At 45.3% G+C, this 19,832-nt stretch overlaps 1 protein-coding gene across 1 annotated transcript in view; it reads left to right on the top strand.

Annotated features, from left to right (window-relative positions):
- The window catches only part of PLXNC1 (plexin C1), a 374,777-nt gene that overhangs the window by 236,962 nt on the left and 117,983 nt on the right, over nucleotides 1–19,832 (top strand). The window contains exons 17-18 of the mRNA XM_069764349.1: nucleotides 17,974–18,080; nucleotides 18,229–18,282. Of these exons, the coding sequence (XP_069620450.1) occupies nucleotides 17,974–18,080; nucleotides 18,229–18,282 (161 nt within the window). The remainder of the gene's footprint in view (nucleotides 1–17,973; nucleotides 18,081–18,228; nucleotides 18,283–19,832) is intronic.

Below are 19,832 nucleotides of genomic sequence, written 5' to 3'. Positions count from 1 at the left end.
TGATAAATCCGCAGTGCTAAACCGCTGCGGATTTATGGCAGATTTACCGCGGTTTTTCTGCGCATTTCACTGCGGTTTTACAACTGCGATTTTCTATTGGAGCAGTTGTAAAACCGCTGTGGAATCCGCAGAAAGAAGTGACATGCTGCGGAATGTAAACCGCTGCGTTTCCGTGCAGTTTTTCCGCAGCATGTGTACAGCGATTTTTGTTTCCCATAGGTTTACATTGAAATGTAAACTCATGGGAAACTGCTGCGGATCCGCAGCGTTTTCCAAAGCGTGTGCACATACCTTTAGAATTAGGCTATGTGCACACGGTGCGGATTTGGCTGCGGATCCGCAGCGGATTGGCCGCTGCGGATCCGCAGCAGTGTTCCATCAGGTTTACAGTACCATGTAAACCTATGGAAAACCAAATCCGCTGTGCCCATGGTGCGGAAAATACCGCACGGAAACGCTGCGTTGTATTTTCCGCAGCATGTCAATTCTTTGTGCGGTTTCCGCAGCGTTTTACACCTATTCCTCAATAGGAATCCGCAGGTGAAATCCGCAGGTAAAACGCAGTGCCTTTTACCCGCGGATTTTTCAAAAATGGTGCGGAAAAATCTCACACGAATCCGCAACGTGGGTACATAGCCTTAGGGTTAGGGTTGGGTTGGAATTAGGGTTGTGGTTAGGGTTAGGGGTGTGTTGGGGTTAGGGTTGTGGTTAGGGGTGTGTTGCGGTTAGGGTTGTGGTTAGGGTTACGGCTACAGTTGGGATAAGGGTTAGGGGTGTGTTGGCGTAAGAATTGAGGGGTTTCCACTGTTTAGGCACATCAGGGGGTCTCCAAACGCAACATGGCGCCACCATTGATTCCAGCCAATCTTTTATTCAAAAAGTCAAATGGTGCTCCTTCCCTTCCGAGCCCCGACGTGTGCCCAAACAGTGGTTTACCCCCACATATGGGGTATCAGTGTACTCAGGACAAACTGGGCAACAATTACTGGGGTCCAATTTCTCCTGTTACCCTTGAGAAAATAAAAAATTGCTTGCTAAAACATCATTTTTGAGGAAAGTAAAATGATTTTTTATTTTCACGGCTCTGCGTTGTAAACGTCTGTGAAGCACTTGGGGGTTCAAAGTGCTCACCACATATCTAGATAAGTTCCTTGGGGGGTCTAGTTTCCAAAATGGGGTCACTTGTGGGGGGTTTCTACTGTTTAGGCACACCAGGGGCTCTGCAAACGCAACGTGACGCCCGCAGACCATTCCATCAAAGTCTGCATTTCAAAACGTCACTACTTGACTTCCGAGCCCCGACATGTGCCCAAACAGTGGTTTACCCCCACATATGGGGTATCAGCGTACTCAGGACAAACTGGGCAACAATTACTGGGGTCCAATTTCTCCTGTTACCCTTGAGAAAATAAAAAATTGCTTGCTAAAACATCATTTTTGAGGAAAGAAAAATGATTTTTTATTTTCACGGCTCTGCGTTGTAAACGTCTGTGAAGCACTTGGGGGTTCAAAGTGCTCACCACATATCTAGATAAGTTCCTTGGGGGGTCTAGTTTCCAAAATGGGGTCACTTGTGGGGGGTTTCTACTGTTTAGGCACACCAGGGGCTCTGCAAACGCAACGTGACGCCCGCAGACCATTCCATCAAAGTCTGCATTTCAAAAGTCACTACTTCCCTTCTGAGCCCCGACGTGTGCCCAAACAGTGGTTTACCCCCACATATGGGGTATCAGCGTACTCAGGAGAAACTGGACAACAACTTTTGGGGTCCAATTTCTCCTGTAACCCTTGGGAAAATAAAAAATTCTGGGCTAAAAGATTATTTTTGAGGAAAGAAAACGTATTTATTATTTTCACTGCTCTGTGTTATAAACTTCTGTGAAGCACTTGGGGGTTCAAAGTGCTCACCTCACATCTAGATAAGTTCCTTTCGGGGTCTAGTTTCTAAAATGGGGTCACTTGTGGGGGGTTTCTACTGTTTAGCCACATCAGGGGCTCTGCAAACGCAACGTAACGCCCGCAGAGCATTCCATCAAAGTCTGCATTTCAAAATGTCACTACTTGACTTCCGAGCCCCGACATGTGCCCAAACTGTGGTTTACCCCCACATATGGGGTATCAGCGTACTCAGGAGAAACTGTACAACAACTTTTGGGGTCAAATTTCTCCTGTTACCCTTGGGAAAATAATAAATTGCAGGCTAAAAGATCATTTTAGAGAAAATAAAATTTTTATTTTATTTTCATGGCTCTGCGTTATAAACTTCTGTGAAGCACTTGGAAGTTCAAAGTCCTCACCACACATCTAGATTAGTTCCTTTGGGGGTCTAGTTTCCAAAATGGGGTCATATGTGGGGGATCTCCAATGTTTAGGCACACAGGGGCTCTCCAAACGTGACATGGTGTCCGCTAATGATTGGAGCTAATTTTCCATTTAAAAAGCCAATTGGCGTGCCTTCCCTTCCGAGCCCTGCCGTGCGCCCAAACAGTGGTTTACCCCCACATATGGGGTATCAGCGTACTCAGGACAAACTGGACAACAACATTTGCGGTCCAATTTCTCCTATTACCCTTGGCAAAATAGGAAATTCCAGGCTAAAAATCATTTTTGAGGAAAGAAAAATTATTTTTTATTTTCATGGCTCTGCATTATAAACTTCTGTGAAGCACCTGGGGGTTTAAAGTGCTCAATATGCATCTAGATAAGTTCCTTGGGGGGTCTAGTTTCCAAAATGGGGTCACTTGTGGGGGAGCTCCAATGCATAGGCACACAGGGGCTCTCTAAACGCGACATGGTGTCCGCTAACAATTGGAGCTAATTTTCCATTCAAAAAGTCAAATGGCGCGCCTTCCCTTCCGAGCCCTGCCGTGTGCCCAAACAGTGGTTTACCCCCACATATGAGGTATCGGCGTACTCGGGAGAAATTGCCCAACAAATTTTAGGATTCATTTTATCCTATTGCCCATGTGAAAATGAAAAACTGAGGCGAAAAGAATTTTTTTGTGAAAAAAAAAAGTACTTTTTCATTTTTACAGATCAATTTGTGAAGCACCTGAGGGTTTAAAGTGCTCAATATGCATCTAGATAAGTTCCTTGGGGGGTCTAGTTTCCAAAATGGGGTCATTTGTGGGGGAGCTCCAATGTTTAGGCACACGGGGGCTCTCCAAACACGACATGGTGTCCGCTAACGATGGAGATAATTTTTCATTCAAAGAGTCAAATGGCGCTCCTTCCCTTCCGAACCTTACCATGTGCCCAAACAGTGGTTTACCTCCACATGTGAGGTATCGGTGTACTCATGAGAAATTGCCCAACAAATTTTAGGATCCATTTTATCCTGTTGCCCATGTGAAAATGAAAAAAATTGAGGCTAAAAGAATTTTTTTGTGAAAAAAAAGTACTTTTTCATTTTTACGGATCAATTTGTGAAGCCCCCGGGGGTTCAAAGTTCTCACTATGCATCTAGATAAGTTCCTTGGGGCGTCTAGTTTCCAAAATGGGGTCACGTGTGGGGGAGCTCCAATTTTTAGGCACACGGGGGGCTCTCCAAACGTGACATGGTGTCCGCTAAAGAGTGGAGCCAATTTTTCATTCAAAAAGTCAAATGGCGCTCCTTCCCTTCCAAGCCCTGCCGTGCGCCCAAACATTGGTTTACCCCCACATATGAGGTATCAGCGTACTCAGGACAAATTGGACAACAACTTTCGTGGTTCAGTTTCTCCTTGTACCATTGGGAAAATAAAAAAAATGTTGCTAAAAGATAATTTTTGTGACTAAAAAGTTAAATGTTCATTTTTTCCTTCCATGTTGCTTCTGCTGCTGTGAAGCACCTGAAGGGTTAAAAAACTTCTTGAATGTGGTTTTGAGCACCTTGAGGGGTGCATTTTTTAGAATGGTGTCACTTTTGGGTATTTTCATCCATATAGACCCCTCAAACTGACTTCAAATGTGAGGTGGTCCCTAAAAAAAATGGTTTTGTAAATTTCGTTGTAAAAATGAGAAATCGCTGGTCAAATTTTAACTCTTATAACTTCCTAGCAAAAAAAAATGTTGTTTCCAAAATTGTGCTGGTGTAAAGTATACATGTGGGAAATGTTATTTATTAACTATTTTGTGTCACATAACTCTCTGGTTTAACAGAATAAAAATTCAAAATGTGAAAATTGCGAAATTTTCAAAATTTTCGCCAAATTTCCGTTTTTATCACAAATAAACGCAGAATTTATTGACCTAAATTTACCACTAACATGAAGCCCAATATGTCACGAAAAAACAATCTCAGAACCGCTAGGATCCGTTGAAGCGTTCCTGAGTTATTACCTCATAAAGGGACACTGGTCAGAATTGCAAAAAACGGCCAGGTCATTAAGGTCAAAATAGGCTGGGTCATGAAGGGGTTAAACCATACATAGCTGTGAAGAGCAGATCCTCATTCTGTTATTTCCTGTATTTTGTTGTACATCGAGTTTGTTTGATCAACATTCAAGCTTATAATGAAACCTTTTTTATTGTTCTTTGCTATCCCTTGGACATACAATTAATGGTTACTGGGGAACAGAATTTTGGTTGAGCTAGATCTGACACTTGTTTTTGACTTCTGAATCCAAAAGTGACTCCAATTTTTCTCTATCACAATAACTTTTTAAGCTAAAGGATACCCTCCATTTGTCTCTAAAACCATACAAAATGTACATACAGTGGATAGAAAAATATTTAGAATTGAGAGTCCTCAGTAATTGATACCTTTTAATGGCTAACTGAAAGATGGTAACAAATTGCAAGCTTTCGAGACTACTCAGGTCTCTTCATCAGGCATAGACTTCTAGCCAAAACCAGGTGATAAATACAGAAGTGGTGACATGTTTCTATTACACTTTTCCTCTGATTGTTCTACTCCTGGTTTTGGCTTACAAACACTGATTTGAAATACTGACAAAATACTGAACGTGTGAACGTGACCTGATGAAGCGGTAGATATTCTCCTGAGAGATCTCTTCCCAGACCTGGATTAAAGCATCAGTCAACTCCCAGACAGTATGTGGTGCAACGTGGCGTTGGTGGATAGAATAATGTCCCAGATGTGCCCAATTGGATTCAGGTCTGGGGAATGGGCTGTCCAGTTCATAGCATCAATGCCTTCATCATGCAGCAACACATGAAGCCTAGCATTATCATGCATCAGAAGGAATCCAGGACCCACTGCAGCTGCACATGGTCTCACAATGGGTCTGACGATCTCATCCCGTTACCTAATGGCAGTCAGATTATCTGTAGCTAGCTCATAGAGTGCTCTGTGGCCCTCCAAAGAAATGCCTCACCACACCATTACTGACCCACTGCCAACCAGTCATGCTGGAGGATGTTGCAGGCAGCAAAATGGTCTCCATGGTGTCTCCAGACCCTGTCACATGTGCTCAGTGTGAACCTGCTCTCATCAATGAGGAGCACAGGGCGCCAATGTCGAATCTGCCAATCTTGGTGTTCTCTGGCAAATGGCAATTGCCCTGCATGGTGTTGGGTTGTAAGCACAGCACCAACTTGTGGACGTCAGGCCCTCATACCACCCTCAAGGAGTTTGTTTCTGACAGTTTGAGCAAATACATGGATGTTAGTGAACTGCTGGGGGTCATTTTGCAGGGCTCTGCCACTGCTTCTCCTGTTCCTCCTTGCACAAAGGAGGAGTTAGCTGTCCTACTACCGGGTTGTTGCCGTCCTATGGTCCCCTGCACATCTCCTGGTGTACTGGCCTGTCTCCTGGTATATGATCTATGCTCTGGACACTGTGGACAGATTGTTTTCGCAGAAGTGTGATTGACTTGGAGTTACATTATGTTGTTTGAGTGTTCCCTTTTTTTTGAGTAGTGTATGTTATGGCAATACACAAAGCCACTGTCCCATCCAAAGTATTGCAGAAATGTACATTGTCTGAATTGAAAGTAAGATACCTTTGCTCCTTTTCAAGCAAGTTTTTCTCATGCAGTCTTGATGCTAGGAGTTCTAAAGGCTTTTTATTTGTCCCAAATTTCATGCCAAACCATTCAACTCATGCTGGTAACATAGGTTACAAACCGAGACATTTCAAAATCGTCATAATTGCTGTCACTTTGATCTGCACCATAATGCTGTTCTTGAAAAGTAGGTAGTTGAAGGAAAACTGGCACTGGGATTTCAGCTGAATAAGGCACTGGACTAATAGTTGATGGTAGACTAGGATACACTATTCTGTATTTATTTTTCTTGTTATATCCTGTAGTTTTCACTTTGCAAAACTAACAGTAACAGTAACTGAAATGATCTATTGGCTCTCACCAAACCATTGGCATAGTGCTATGAGAGTCTGAAGGTACCTACTGTAACTAGGTGAATACCTGATTCTTCGGTAAAGCCCCTTATAGTGGGGTTAGACTTGGCTCCAGATGGACACCAGGTACTACACCAGGATGGTCCTCGGATTCACAGCAGCTGACCCCCTTAGGGCAGGAAGCTGGAACGGCTTAGGAGGGAAGGTTCAGCTGGTATAGGCTTGCACAGCAGGAACACAGGAGTGGCAGGTGCTGGCATGCATGGCTGGTATACAGGCTGACACTTGCAGATGCAGGGAGGTACATCTGTTATACAGGCAGGCACTGACAGGTACAGCTGGTATACAGGTGGGCACGGCAAGTGCCAGCAGGTATGGCTGATGTGCAGGAAATCAAGGCAGGCGCATGCAGGTATTGCTGGAATACAGATAGGCATGGCAAGTGCACGCTAGTATACAGACTGGCTGGCATGTGCTGGCGGGCACAGCTGATATGCAGGGAACCAAGTGCTGGTGTGCAAAGCTGAAATACAGAAACACAAGGCAAGTAGTGGAAGACAGGTATAGGGCAGGTAAACTGAATAGCGGGTACAGGGGACCTGAGAACTAGCAAGCGTGCAGAAAACTGAAATTACACGTTGCTCAGGCACCTCCCATCAGGTGGACAAGAGGGGCCCGAGTCAGGGTCCCTGCCAGGGGAGAGGAGAAACATGCAGGGTCACCGGCACTATAGTACCCCCCACTTTACGCCTCCTCTTCTTCAAGTCCCCAAGAAATCTCTCCAGGAGGTGTGGGGCATTAATTTTGTCCCTGGGCTCCCACAACCACTCCTATAGACTGAACCCCTTCCAATGCACCAGAAAAAAAGATTTTTCCTCTTACCCTTTTTGTGGTCAGAATATTCTTTACCTCAAAAATATCTTCAGTGCTTACTGGAGCAGGAGTGGTACCTGGATCTCTGAAGAAGGAACTGAGAATGACAGACTTGAGGAGAGACAAATGAAATGATTTGGAGATCCGTAAAAAGGCGAGTAATTTTATCATGTAAGCTACAGGATTTATCCATCTGAGAATATCGAATGGACCAATGAAGCGAGGAGCCAATTAATACGGCGTCTCTGCCGGTGGAGGGGAGAGACGTGCAGGGATGTCGGTACTACACATACCTAATGTCATCATACTACGTGTTACATTTGTCCACACACTGTTTGCACACCTTGGTAGGAGGCCAAGAGCTATCTTGATCACCAAGTTTTACTTTGAAATATGCAAACTAGGTGTTACGGGTCGAGTTCCCACCTTTGCACAGGGGGAATCTCGGGCCATCTCCGCTGCGGTTTCCCATTCTTCTCCAGCCACAGTGGAGCCTGCTCAGCAGAGACGTCAGTCCCAGCGTCTGGCTCAGCCTGATACTGTGCGGATGGTTACTGCTGCCTTTCCAGGCTCAGCTATTGTAGCCAGTACTGGTCAGCGGCAAGCAGACATCTCTGGGACTAAGTCCTGCTTTTCCCCTTCTGAGCATGCCCAGGGTAAGACCTCTCATTGGAGGTCGGGGGTCACATGCTCAGGTACTGTGGCAGCTCCCATTAGTCCTCTAGGAACAGGAAGGTCCTGACGTTGCTCAGGTACTGTAGCAGCTCCCATTGGTCCTCTAGGAAGGCCCTGAAGTTGCTGCAGCTATAAAAGGTTTGCATGGCCTCACGGCCATGTGCTAGTATCAGCTTATGTTATGAGCTTTAGCTACTCAGTGGTCTTGTCTGCTTGTGGTCAAGGTCCGGCTGAAATAAGCAACTAGAATACCGGCACCTCCGGTGAGGAGTTTGTATGGTGAATACAGGTCTGGCGTAAAGCCATTAGAATTCCGGCTCCACCGGAGAGGAGGTGTTTGTGTGCTTGCTTCTCCCTGACCACTGATTGCTTTTGCTCTGATAGGCAGCTGTGTTCCCCTGTGACACTAACAGGGCACAGCGTTTTCCCTTCTGTGCGACTCTGTGAAGTAACAGAGTTCACTTCTATCGCCATATTGTGCCACCATTTGCTTACAGTAGGTTGGTCTCCTGCACGGTGGACCCGGTGCATTTTGCCAGCCCTAACATAATCCTAGCACCAGGGTCTGGCTAGCAATGGCGGACACACAGCAATTCATGCGGTACATCCAGCAGCTGGAGGGTAGGTTGGCGGCTCTCGAGCGCACAACCTCAGCTGTGGATGTAACTACAATTGCTGTTCAGGCTGCTAGCGTGGCTGCAGCAACCTTGTCCACTGCTACCCCTATTCTGACTCTATCTCCCCTCCCGCTTCCAGAAAAAATTTCTGGTGATAGTAAATCTGTAGGGGTTTCGTGAGTCAGTGCTCTATTCATCTCAAGCTTCTGGCCGCACGTTTCCCCACAGAGCAGGCTAAGGTGGGATTTATTGTGTCTCTCCTGTCGGAGAGGGCGTTGGAGTGGGCTACGCCGCTGTGGGAACGTGGCGATCATGTGGTGCAGAGTGATCCGTTGTTCCTGAGCACTCTGAAACAGGTCTTTTTAGGACCTCGTGTCACCCATAATACGGCGCTCCAACTGTTGGCATTAACTCAGGGCTCCTCCTTGGTCAGCCATTTTGCCATCCACTTTCGCACCCTAGCATTTGAGCTGGAGTTTTCAGATAAAGCCCTTATTCCGATATTTTGGAGGGGGCTGGCTGACCATGGAAGGATGCTCTGGCCACTAGGGAGATTCGTGCCACACTGGAGGAGTTAATAGCTGTGTCCACTCGTATTGACCTCCGTTTTCACGAGCGGAGGTTAGAGCGAGCCCAGTGTAGGCAGAGGTTTCGGCTGCTGCCCACTTTCGCCAAACCTTAGGAATCTCCAGTCCAAGCCCCTGAGTCACAAGAAGCCATGACAGTGTCACGAGTGGGATCTAAGTCCCGGACCGCTCGTGCACTCCAGGTTTCATGTTTGCCAGCAGTCAGGACACCTTGCCACCAGATTTCCCCAGTGGTCAAGGAAACGTCAGCGTGGTAGTAGGTGGAGTGTTGTGAATTCTGTGGCTGAATTCACTCCTGTGGTCACAAGTGGTACTGCAGCTTCTGAGCTTCCTCCCTCAGGTGTTCTGGTGAGCTCGTTAGCTGCTTCATTACTTAACTCCGCCTGATGCTGCTATCCTTGCTCCTTGTCAATGTTTCAGTGTTGGATCTGAGCTTCTCCTGATTGTTCCTGTGACCTGCTGCTCTGTATAGCTAAGTGCTTTTTGCTTTTTGTTGCTTTTTTTCTGTCCAGCTTGTCTTTTGTTTTGCTGGAAGCTCTGAGACGCAAAGGGTGTACCGCCGTGCCGTTAGTTCGGCACGGTGGTTTTTTTTTTGCCCCCTTTGCGTGGTTTTGCTTTAGGGTTTTTTGTAGACTGCAAAGTTCGCTTTACTGTCCTCGCTCTGTCCTAGAATATCGGGCCCCACTTTGCTGAATCTATTTCATCCCTACGTTTTGTCTTTTCATCTTACTCACAGTCATTATATGTGGGGGGCTGCCTTTTCCTTTGGGGAATTTCTCTGGGGCAAGTCAGGCCTATTTTTCTATCTTCAGGCTAGCTAGTTTCTTAGGCTGTGCCGAGTTGCCTAGGTAGTTGTTAGGCGCAATCCACAGCCGCTTTTAGTTGTGTTTAGGATAGGATCAGGTGTGCAGTCTACAGAGTTTCCACGTCTCAGAGCTCGTTCTTGTATTTTTGGGTATTTGTCAGATCACTGTGTGCGCTCTGATCGCTAAGCACACTGTGTTTCTGGATTGCCTTCATAACACCTGTCATTAGCAAACATAACAGTACAAGGAGCCAAACTAATGATTCTCAATAGAGGGAAAGAAAAAGTTCTGACATCATTTTTTTTTTTTTTTTTCTGCTCTGTGTTCACTTTTTTTTTTTCCCCTAGACATTTGGGTGATTCTGGACACAGGTGTGGACATGGATATTCAGGGTCTGTGCTCTTCAATGGATAATCTCGTTATAAATGTACAAAAAATTCAAGATACTATTGATCAGAAATCTATGTTAGAACCAAGAATTCCTATTCCTGATTTGTTTTTTGGAGATAGAACTAAGTTTCTGAGTTTCAAAAATAATTGTAAGCTATTTCTGGCCTTGAAACCTCATTCTTCTGGTAATCCTATTCAACAGGTTTTGATTATTATTTCTTTTTTGCGCGGCGACCCTCAAGACTGGGCATTTTCTCTTGCGCCAGGAGACCCTGCATTGAGTAGTGTCGATGCGTTTTTCCTGGCGCTCGGATTGCTGTACGATGAGCCTAATTCAGTGGATCAGGCTGAGAAAAATTTGCTGGCTTTGTGCCAGGGTCAGGATGATATAGAAGTATATTGTCAGAAATTTAGGAAATGGTCAGTACTCACTCAGTGGAATGAATCTGCGCTGGCAGCTTTGTTCAGAAAGGGTCTCTCTGAGGCTCTTAAGGATGTCATGGTGGGATTTCCTATGCCTGCTGGTTTGAATGAGTCTTTGTCTTTGGCCATTCAGATCGGTCGACGCTTGCGCGAGCGTAAATCTGTGCACCATTTGGTGGTACTGCCTGAGGTTAAACCTGAGCCTATGCAGTGCGATAGGACTATGACTAGAGTTGAACGGCAGGAATACAGACGTCTGAATGGTCTGTGTTTCTACTGTGGTGATTCCACTCATGCTATTTCTGATTGTCCTAAGCGCACTAAGCGGTCCGCTAGGTCTGCCGTCATTGGTACTGTACAGTCCAAATTCCTTCTGTCCATTACCTTGATATGCTCTTTGTCGTCGTTTTCTGTCATGGCGTTTGTGGATTCGGGCGCTGCCCTGAATCTGATGGATTTGGATTATGCTAAACGTTGTGGGTTTTTCTTGGAGCCTTTGCGGTGTCCTATTCCATTGAGAGGAATTGATGCTACACCTTTGGCCAAGAATAAACCTCAATACTGGGCCCAGCTGACCATGTGCATGGCTCCTGCACATCAGGAAGTTATTCGCTTTCTGGTGTTGCATAATCTGCATGATGTGGTCGTGTTGGGGCTGCCATGGCTACAAACCCATAATCCAGTATTGGATTGGAATTCCATGTCGGTATCCAGCTGGGGTTGTCAGGGGGTACATGGTGATGTTCCATTTTTGTCGATTTCGTCATCCACCCCTTCTGAGGTCCCAGAGTTCTTGTCTGATTATCAGGATGTATTTGAAGAGCCCAAGTCCGATGCTCTACCTCCGCATAGGGATTGTGATTGTGCTATCAATTTGATTCCTGGTAGTAAATTCCCTAAAGGTCGATTATTTAATTTATCCGTGCCCGAACACGCCGCTATGCGCAGTTATGTGAAGGAATCCCTGGAGACGGGACATATTCGCCCATCGTCATCACCACTGGGAGCAGGGTTCTTCTTTGTAGCCAAGAAGGATGGTTCGCTGAGACCGTGTATTGATTACCGCCTTCTTAATAAGATCACTGTTAAATTTCAGTATCCCTTGCCATTGTTATCTGACTTGTTTGCTCGGATTAAGGGGGCTAGTTGGTTCACTAAGATAGATCTTCGTGGTGCGTATTATCTGGTGAGAATCAGGCAAGGAGATGAATGGAAAACTGCATTCAATACGCCCGAGGGTCATTTTGAGTATCTAGTGATGCCGTTCGGACTTGCCAATGCTCCATCTGTGTTTCAGTCTTTTATGCATGACATCTTCCGTGAGTATCTGGATAAATTCCTGATTGTTTACTTGGATGACATTTTGATCTTCTCAGATGATTGGGAGTCTCATGTGAAGCAGGTCAGAATGGTTTTTCAGGTCCTGCGTGCTAACTCTTTGTTTGTGAAGGGATCAAAGTGTCTCTTCGGTGTGCAGAAAGTTTCATTTTTGGGGTTCATCTTTACCCCTTCTACTATCGAGATGGATCCAGTTAAGGTCCAAGCCATCCAGGATTGGATTCAGCCGACATCTCTGAAAAGTCTGCAAAAGTTCCTGGGCTTTGCTAATTTTTATCGTCACTTCATCTGTAATTTTTCTAGCATTGCCAAACCATTGACCGATTTGACCAAGAAGGGTGCTGATTTGGTTAATTGGTCTTCTGCTGCTGTGGAAGCTTTTCAGGAGTTGAAGCGTCGTTTTTGTTCTGCCCCTGTGTTGTGTCAGCCAGATGTTTCTCTTCCGTTCCAGGTCGAGGTTGATGCTTCTGAGATTGGAGCAGGGGCGGTTTTGTCACAGAGAGGTTCTGATTGCTCAGTGATGAAACCATGTGCTTTCTTTTCCAGGAAGTTTTCGCCCGCTGAGCGTAATTATGATGTGGGCAATCGAGAGTTGCTGGCCATGAAGTGGGCATTCGAGGAGTGGCGTCATTGGCTTGAAGGAGCTAAGCATCGCGTGGTGGTATTGACTGATCATAAGAACTTGACTTATCTCGAGTCTGCCAAGCGCTTGAATCCTAGACAGGCCCGTTGGTCGTTATTTTTTGCCCGCTTCGACTTTGTGATTTCGTACCTTCCGGGCTCTAAAAATGTGAAGGCGGATGCTCTGTCTAGGAGTTTTGTGCCCGACTCTCCGGGTTTATCTGAGCCAGCGGGTATCCTCAAGGAAGGAGTCATTGTGTCTGCCATCTCCCCTGATTTGCGGCGGGTGCTGCAAAAATTTCAGGCGAATAAACCTGATCGTTGTCCAGCAGAGAAACTGTTCGTCCCTGATAGGTGGACTAATAAACTTATCTCTGAACTTCATTGTTCGGTGTTGGCTGGTCATCCTGGAATCTTTGGTACCAGAGAGTTAGTGGCTAGATCCTTCTGGTGGCCATCTCTGTCACGGGATGTACGTACTTTTGTGCAGTCCTGTGGGATTTGTGCTAGGGCTAAGCCCTGCTGTTCTCGTGCCAGTGGGTTGCTTTTGCCCTTGCCGGTCCCAAAGAGGCCTTGGACACATATTTCGATGGATTTCATTTCTGACCTTCCCGTTTCTCAAAAGATGTCAGTCATTTGGGTGGTCTGTGATCGCTTTTCTAAAATGGTCCATCTGGTGCCCTTGGCTAAATTGCCTTCCTCCTCTGATTTGGTACCTTTGTTCTTTCAGCATGTGGTTCGGTTGCATGGCATTCCTGAGAATATTGTTTCTGACAGAGGTTCCCAGTTTGTTTCAAGGTTTTGGCGAGCCTTTTGTGGTAGGATGGGCATTGACCTATCCTTTTCTTCGGCTTTCCATCCTCAGACTAATGGCCAGACCGAACGAACCAATCAGACCTTGGAAACATATCTGAGATGTTATGTTTCTGCAGACCAGGATGATTGGGTGTCCTTTTTGCCGTTGGCTGAGTTCGCCCTTAATAATCGGGCCAGCTCGGCTACCTTGGTCTCTCCATTTTTCTGCAATTCTGGGTTCCATCCTCGTTTCTCTTCAGGACAGGTTGAGTCTTCGGACTGTCCTGGTGTGGATTCTGTGGTGGACAGGTTGCAGCAGATCTGGACTCAGGTAGTGGACAATTTGACCTTGTCCCAGGAGAAGGCTCAACTTTTCGCCAATCGCAGACGCCGTGTGGGTCCCCGACTTCGTGTTGGGGATCTGGTTTGGTTGTCTTCTCGTCATGTTCCTATGAAGGTTTCCTCTCCTAAATTTAAACCTCGTTTTATTGGTCCGTATAGGATTTCTGAGGTTCTCAATCCTGTGTCTTTTCGTTTGACCCTCCCAGACTCCTTTTCCATACATAATGTGTTCCATAGGTCGTTGTTGCGGAGATACGTGGCACCTATGGTTCCATCTGTTGAGCCTCCTGCCCCGGTTTTGGTGGAGGGGGAATTGGAGTATATTGTGGAGAAGATTTTGGATTCTCGTGTTTCTAGACGGAAACTCCAGTATCTGGTTAAATGGAAGGGTTATGCTCAGGAAGATAATTCCTGGGTTTTTGCCTCTGATGTTCATGCTTCCGATCTTGTTCGTGCCTTTCATGCGGCTCATCCTGGTCGGCCTGGGGGCTCTGGTGAGGGTTCGGTGACCCCTCCTCAAGGGGGGGGTACTGTTGTGAATTCTGTGGCTGAATTCACTCCTGTGGTCACAAGTGGTACTGCAGCTTCTGAGCTTCCTCCCTCAGGTGTTCTGGTGAGCTCGTTAGCTGCTTCATTACTTAACTCCGCCTGATGCTGCTATCCTTGCTCCTTGTCAATGTTTCAGTGTTGGATCTGAGCTTCTCCTGATTGTTCCTGTGACCTGCTGCTCTGTATAGCTAAGTGCTTTTTGCTTTTTGTTGCTTTTTTTCTGTCCAGCTTGTCTTTTGTTTTGCTGGAAGCTCTGAGACGCAAAGAGTGTACCGCCGTGCCGTTAGTTCGGCACGGTGGTTTTTTTTTTGCCCCCTTTGCGTGGTTTTGCTTTAGGGTTTTTTGTAGACTGCAAAGTTCGCTTTACTGTCCTCGCTCTGTCCTAGAATATCGGGCCCCACTTTGCTGAATCTATTTCATCCCTACGTTTTGTCTTTTCATCTTACTCACAGTCATTATATGTGGGGGGCTGCCTTTTCCTTTGGGGAATTTCTCTGGGGCAAGTCAGGCCTATTTTTCTATCTTCAGGCTAGCTAGTTTCTTAGGCTGTGCCGAGTTGCCTAGGTAGTTGTTAGGCGCAATCCACAGCCGCTTTTAGTTGTGTTTAGGATAGGATCAGGTGTGCAGTCTACAGAGTTTCCACGTCTCAGAGCTCGTTCTTGTATTTTTGGGTATTTGTCAGATCACTGTGTGCGCTCTGATCGCTAAGCACACTGTGTTTCTGGATTGCCTTCATAACACCTGTCATTAGCAAACATAACAGTGGAGGTACACTAGACACAGCGATGTTTGCCTCCATATTGTCTTTTAAGGGGACAATTACTATAGGCTCATTTACACAATCGGTAGAGCTCTGCGTGGATTCTGGGGCGGAGGGCAATTTTATGTCTTCTGCCTTCGCCCAACGTCACGCAATTCCCCTGGTAATGTTAGCTCAAACAGTAACCATATGAATGGTAAATGCGTCGACACTGCCCTCACAGATAACACACCAGAGCATCCTTTTTTCTCTGTCCATGTCGCCATCTCATCAGGAAATTATACTGTATCTCTGTTCGTCATTCCTGAGGGAATTGATGAGGTCCTGTTAGGGATACCTTGGCTACGGTACCACTCTCCTCATATTGAGTGGTCCACAGGCAGAATTTTGGGATGGGGTGAATCTTGTGGGGTAGATGTCAGACGGAATGTGTTAAGGTTGCTACTACTGAGGTACACACAGATCTATCTTCTCTCCCCAAGCAATATTGGCCCTATGCGGACATGTTCTCCAAAAGAGCTGTGGAGACCCTTCCGCCTCACTGCCCCTATGACTGTCCTATTGACCTCTTGCCTGGTGCTGAGCCTCCACGGGGTCGAGTCTATCTGTTATCTCTCCCGGAGATGAAGGCAATGTCACTGTACATCCAGGAAAATCTGGCAAGAGGATTCATTAGGAAGTCAGTGTCATCTGCAGGGGCTGGGTTCTTCTTCGTGCAGAAGAAGAACGGGAAACTACATCCATGCAAAGATTACAGGCATCTTAACGCCATCACCGTTAAGAATAAGTATCTTCTGCCCCTGATATCTGAGCTCTTTGATAGGCTTTGAGGAGCAAGGGTATTTACAAAATTAGATCTGCGGGGTGCTTACAACCTGATTCGCATCCGTGAGGGGGACGAATGGAAGACGGCTTTTAACACCAGGGATGGGCACTATGAATATCTGGTGATGCCCTTCGGGCTCTGTAATGCCACAGCCATTTTCCTACAACCTACAGCCTAGAAGGGCAGTCAGAACTTGTCTGTATAGGGTATAGAAGCTCCAGATGGCAATACTAGAGATCAGAGAAAGACAAGGATAGGAAACCACAAGTGATCACATATACAGACATTTTGACTCTGAGCTTTATTAGTCAGGTTGGAACTAATACATAGGAGGTATCTACTATATAATTGTCTAAGGGTCACTTCCGTCTTTCTGTCTGTCTGTCCTTCTGTCTGTCACGGATATTCATTGGTCGCGGCCTCTGTCTGTCATGGAAATCCAAGTCGCTGCTTGGCCACGGCAAAACAGCCACGACCAATCAGCGACGGGCACAGTCCGGCGGCAACATGGCCGCTCCTTCCTCCCCGCAGTCAGTGCCCCCTCCATACTCACCTCCAGTCAGTGCTCACACAGGGTTAATGGCAGCGTTAACAGACCGCGTTATGCCGCGGTGTAACGCACTCGGTTAACGCTGCTATTAACCCTGCGTGACCAACGTTTTACTATTGATGCTGCCTATGCGGCATCAATAGTAAAAAGATCTAATGTTAAAAATAATAAAAAAATAAAAAATCGTTATATACTCTCCGTCCGTCGGCCCCTTGGATCCACAACAAGCCTTTCCCGCTCGCGACGCAATATACTACATGACTGGGCAATATACTACGTGGTTGGGCAATATACTGTTGTGAATTCTGTTGTCGGGCTCCCTCCTGTGGTCATGAATGGTACTTCGGCTGGTTCTGTCCATGGACTTCCTCTGGTGGGTGTTTCTGAGTTTCCTTCCACAGGTGACGAGGTTAATTCGTTAGCTGCTGCTCTATTTAACTCCACTTAGATCTTTGCTCCATGCCACCTGTCAATGTTCCAGTATTGGTCTAGTTCACTCCTGGATCGTTCTTGTGACCTGTCTTCCCAGCAGAAGCTAAGTTCCAGCTTGTATTTCTTTGGTTTGCTATTTTTCTGTCCAGCTTGCTATTTCTATTGTTGTCTTGCTTGCTGGAAGCTCTGGGACGCAGAGGGAGCGCCTCCGCACCGTGAGTCGGTGCGGAGGGTCTTTTTGCGCCCTCTGCGTGGTCTTTTTGTAGGTTTTTGTGCTGACCGCAAAGTAACCTTTCCTATCCTCGGTCTGTTCAGTAAGTCGGGCCTCACTTTGCTAAATCTATTTCATCTCTGTGTTTGTATTTTCATCTTTACTCACAGTCATTATATGTGGGGGGCTGCCTTTTCCTTTGGGGAATTTCTCTGAGGCAAGGTAGGCTTTATTTTTCTACCTTCAGGGCTAGCTAGTTCCTTAGGCTGTGCCGAGTTGCATAGGGAGCGTTAGGCGCAATCCACGGCTATTTCTAGTGTGTGTTGATAGGATTAGGGATTGCGGTCAGCAGAGTTCCCACGTCCCAGAGCTCGTCCTTTATTATCAGTAACTATCAGGTCATTCCGTGTGCTCTTTACCACCAGGTCCATTATTGTCCTGACCACCAGGTCATAACAATATACTACGTCACTGGGCAATATACTAAGTGGCTGGGCAATATAATACGTGGCTGGGCAATATACTACGTGGCTGGGCAATACACTACGTGATGGGCAATTTACTACGTGGCTGTGCTATATACTACGTGGACATGCATATTCTAGAATACCCGATGCGATAGAATCGGGCCACCATCTAGTATTGTATAAGAAACTGGCAGCTGAAGAGGTCTTACCTTAATTTATTTTTATTACAATAAAAAATAGATTGAATCTGGCCGGTGCTCCCCCCTAAATCTTATGAATTAAGGAGTCCTGAGATGTCCACACATGCATGTTATATTTCCATTGACACTGATAAGAATGACAAGTAGAAAAAGGTAGAACTTTTTGAAGTTTTGCATAAATATTTTCATTGATAAGTATTTTTTGTTAAGGTTTTGCTGAACTTCAGACAGATAAAGAAGTTGTGACCATGGAAGCACTAGGAACCATTCCATTCTTTGACTACAAACATTTTGCTTTAAACACTTTCTTTCCTGAGGTAATTTTAGTTTTTTAATAGATTGATAATATCTCATAAATATCTAAGTTAAAAAAAAATCCATTAGTAATGTTAAATTTAGCTTGACAATAACATGTAGACTCATTTTATGGCATGACATTACCTTCATATGTTTTTTCTTTTCTAGTCTGACAAAAACAGACAAGATTTATGTGAAAAACTGTGTGAAAATATCCCATCGGTAAGTAAATTCTCTGCATTGTAAAGTAGTAAAGAAAAAGTTATTAAAGTTGGTCAATGTGTTAGGAACATCCAACTTACGTACAACTCATAGTTACGATATATGGAAAATGGTGGGCACCACAAAATATCAAACAATTCATATAGCTTGGTGCAACCAATGTGCTGAGACAGTGTGAACACAAGCAAAGAGAAAAGGAACACAAAAACAATGCACATGCAGCATGTTTAATCAATAGTGGAGGCTTTATTAAGACAACAAATTGCCAAGAATAGACATCTAAAACAATTAAAAACAACAGTATGAAAACATACAAAAAATGGTGAGCAGGCAAAAAATATTCTCTATGTACAATACAATTCAAAATTTTATAATAATATTAAATTAAGAGACCACCGCCAGAGGGATCACAATAAAAAATGGCAAAATATGTAATCATGTGCAAGAATGAGAGAACTAATAAGGCAGAAATCTGAGAGATATAAGTGTCACATGGATAGGAAACCACTCCCATTCACATCAGTTTCACATGATAATGATCAAAAGCATGCACAAGTCATATTTAATCAATGGAGGGTGGTGATGCCCGCACAGCCCAACGTGTATCGCTGCCCGCAGCAGCTTCTCCCCCTGTCTCCTCACCATTTTTTTGTATGTTATCATACTGTTGTTTTTAATTGTTTTTAGATGTCTATTCTCCTTGGCAATTTGTTGTCTTAATAAAGCCTCCATTATTGATTAAACATGCTGTGTGCACTGTTTTTGTGTTCCTTTTCTCTTTGCTTGTGTCAACTCATAGTTACAACCATAACATGTAACAAAAAAAACAAAAAACAATGCACACCTAATCACTCACCTTTCTGGCCAACCAGTTATTTGATGCATGGGGCAAGGTGTTCTTCTCCTTACTGTCTGATCCCTCTCTCTCCACTGTTGTGTGCTGCACTGCATCACTGGTCTCTTCGCTGTAGGCCAGGACTTAGGGCTGTGTACAAGCTTCAGAAGTCGCTGCATGTTGAAAGGTCATGATATGATGTTAAGACGTGCATCACAGCTTTATGATGCGCAGTGACCTCCAACACCTTGGTGCTGTCAGAATTACTGGCCTGTGCTGGGTAGTCAAAATAGAAGAAACCCCATGTAATTTTTTTTATTACTTATTTATTTATAGACCAAAGCCATTGACTGATGAATACTTCCATCAGCGGTGCCTGCTTTCGCTGTTATTAACGACAGCAGGCGTAGGCTGATGAAAGTTTGGCCCATTACTAGTCACTTTTGCATGTTCCATGTTATAAGCTTGTATGATTACGTTCGTAATATTGTTTTGATTTCTTTTGGAAGAGTCGTAATAACAGCATGAAGTCATTAATTGCCTAGATATCAAATAATGCAGCTGTATCAGTCTGTAAGTAGCACAGAGGTACTTGATTTAGAAAGCTAAGTCAAAGGGTGATGATAAAGTCTGAAGAAATTAGGGCTGCTGCCAGCATCTCTAGTGCGCCGAATAGTAGACTTCCAAATCCCGCTTGTGATCCTCAGTAAGACAG

Source organism: Ranitomeya imitator, chromosome 4 (genome assembly GCF_032444005.1).
Source record: "Ranitomeya imitator isolate aRanImi1 chromosome 4, aRanImi1.pri, whole genome shotgun sequence".
Classification (NCBI taxonomy): domain Eukaryota; kingdom Metazoa; phylum Chordata; class Amphibia; order Anura; family Dendrobatidae; genus Ranitomeya; species Ranitomeya imitator.
This window is presented reverse-complemented; position numbering and strand designations above follow the sequence as displayed.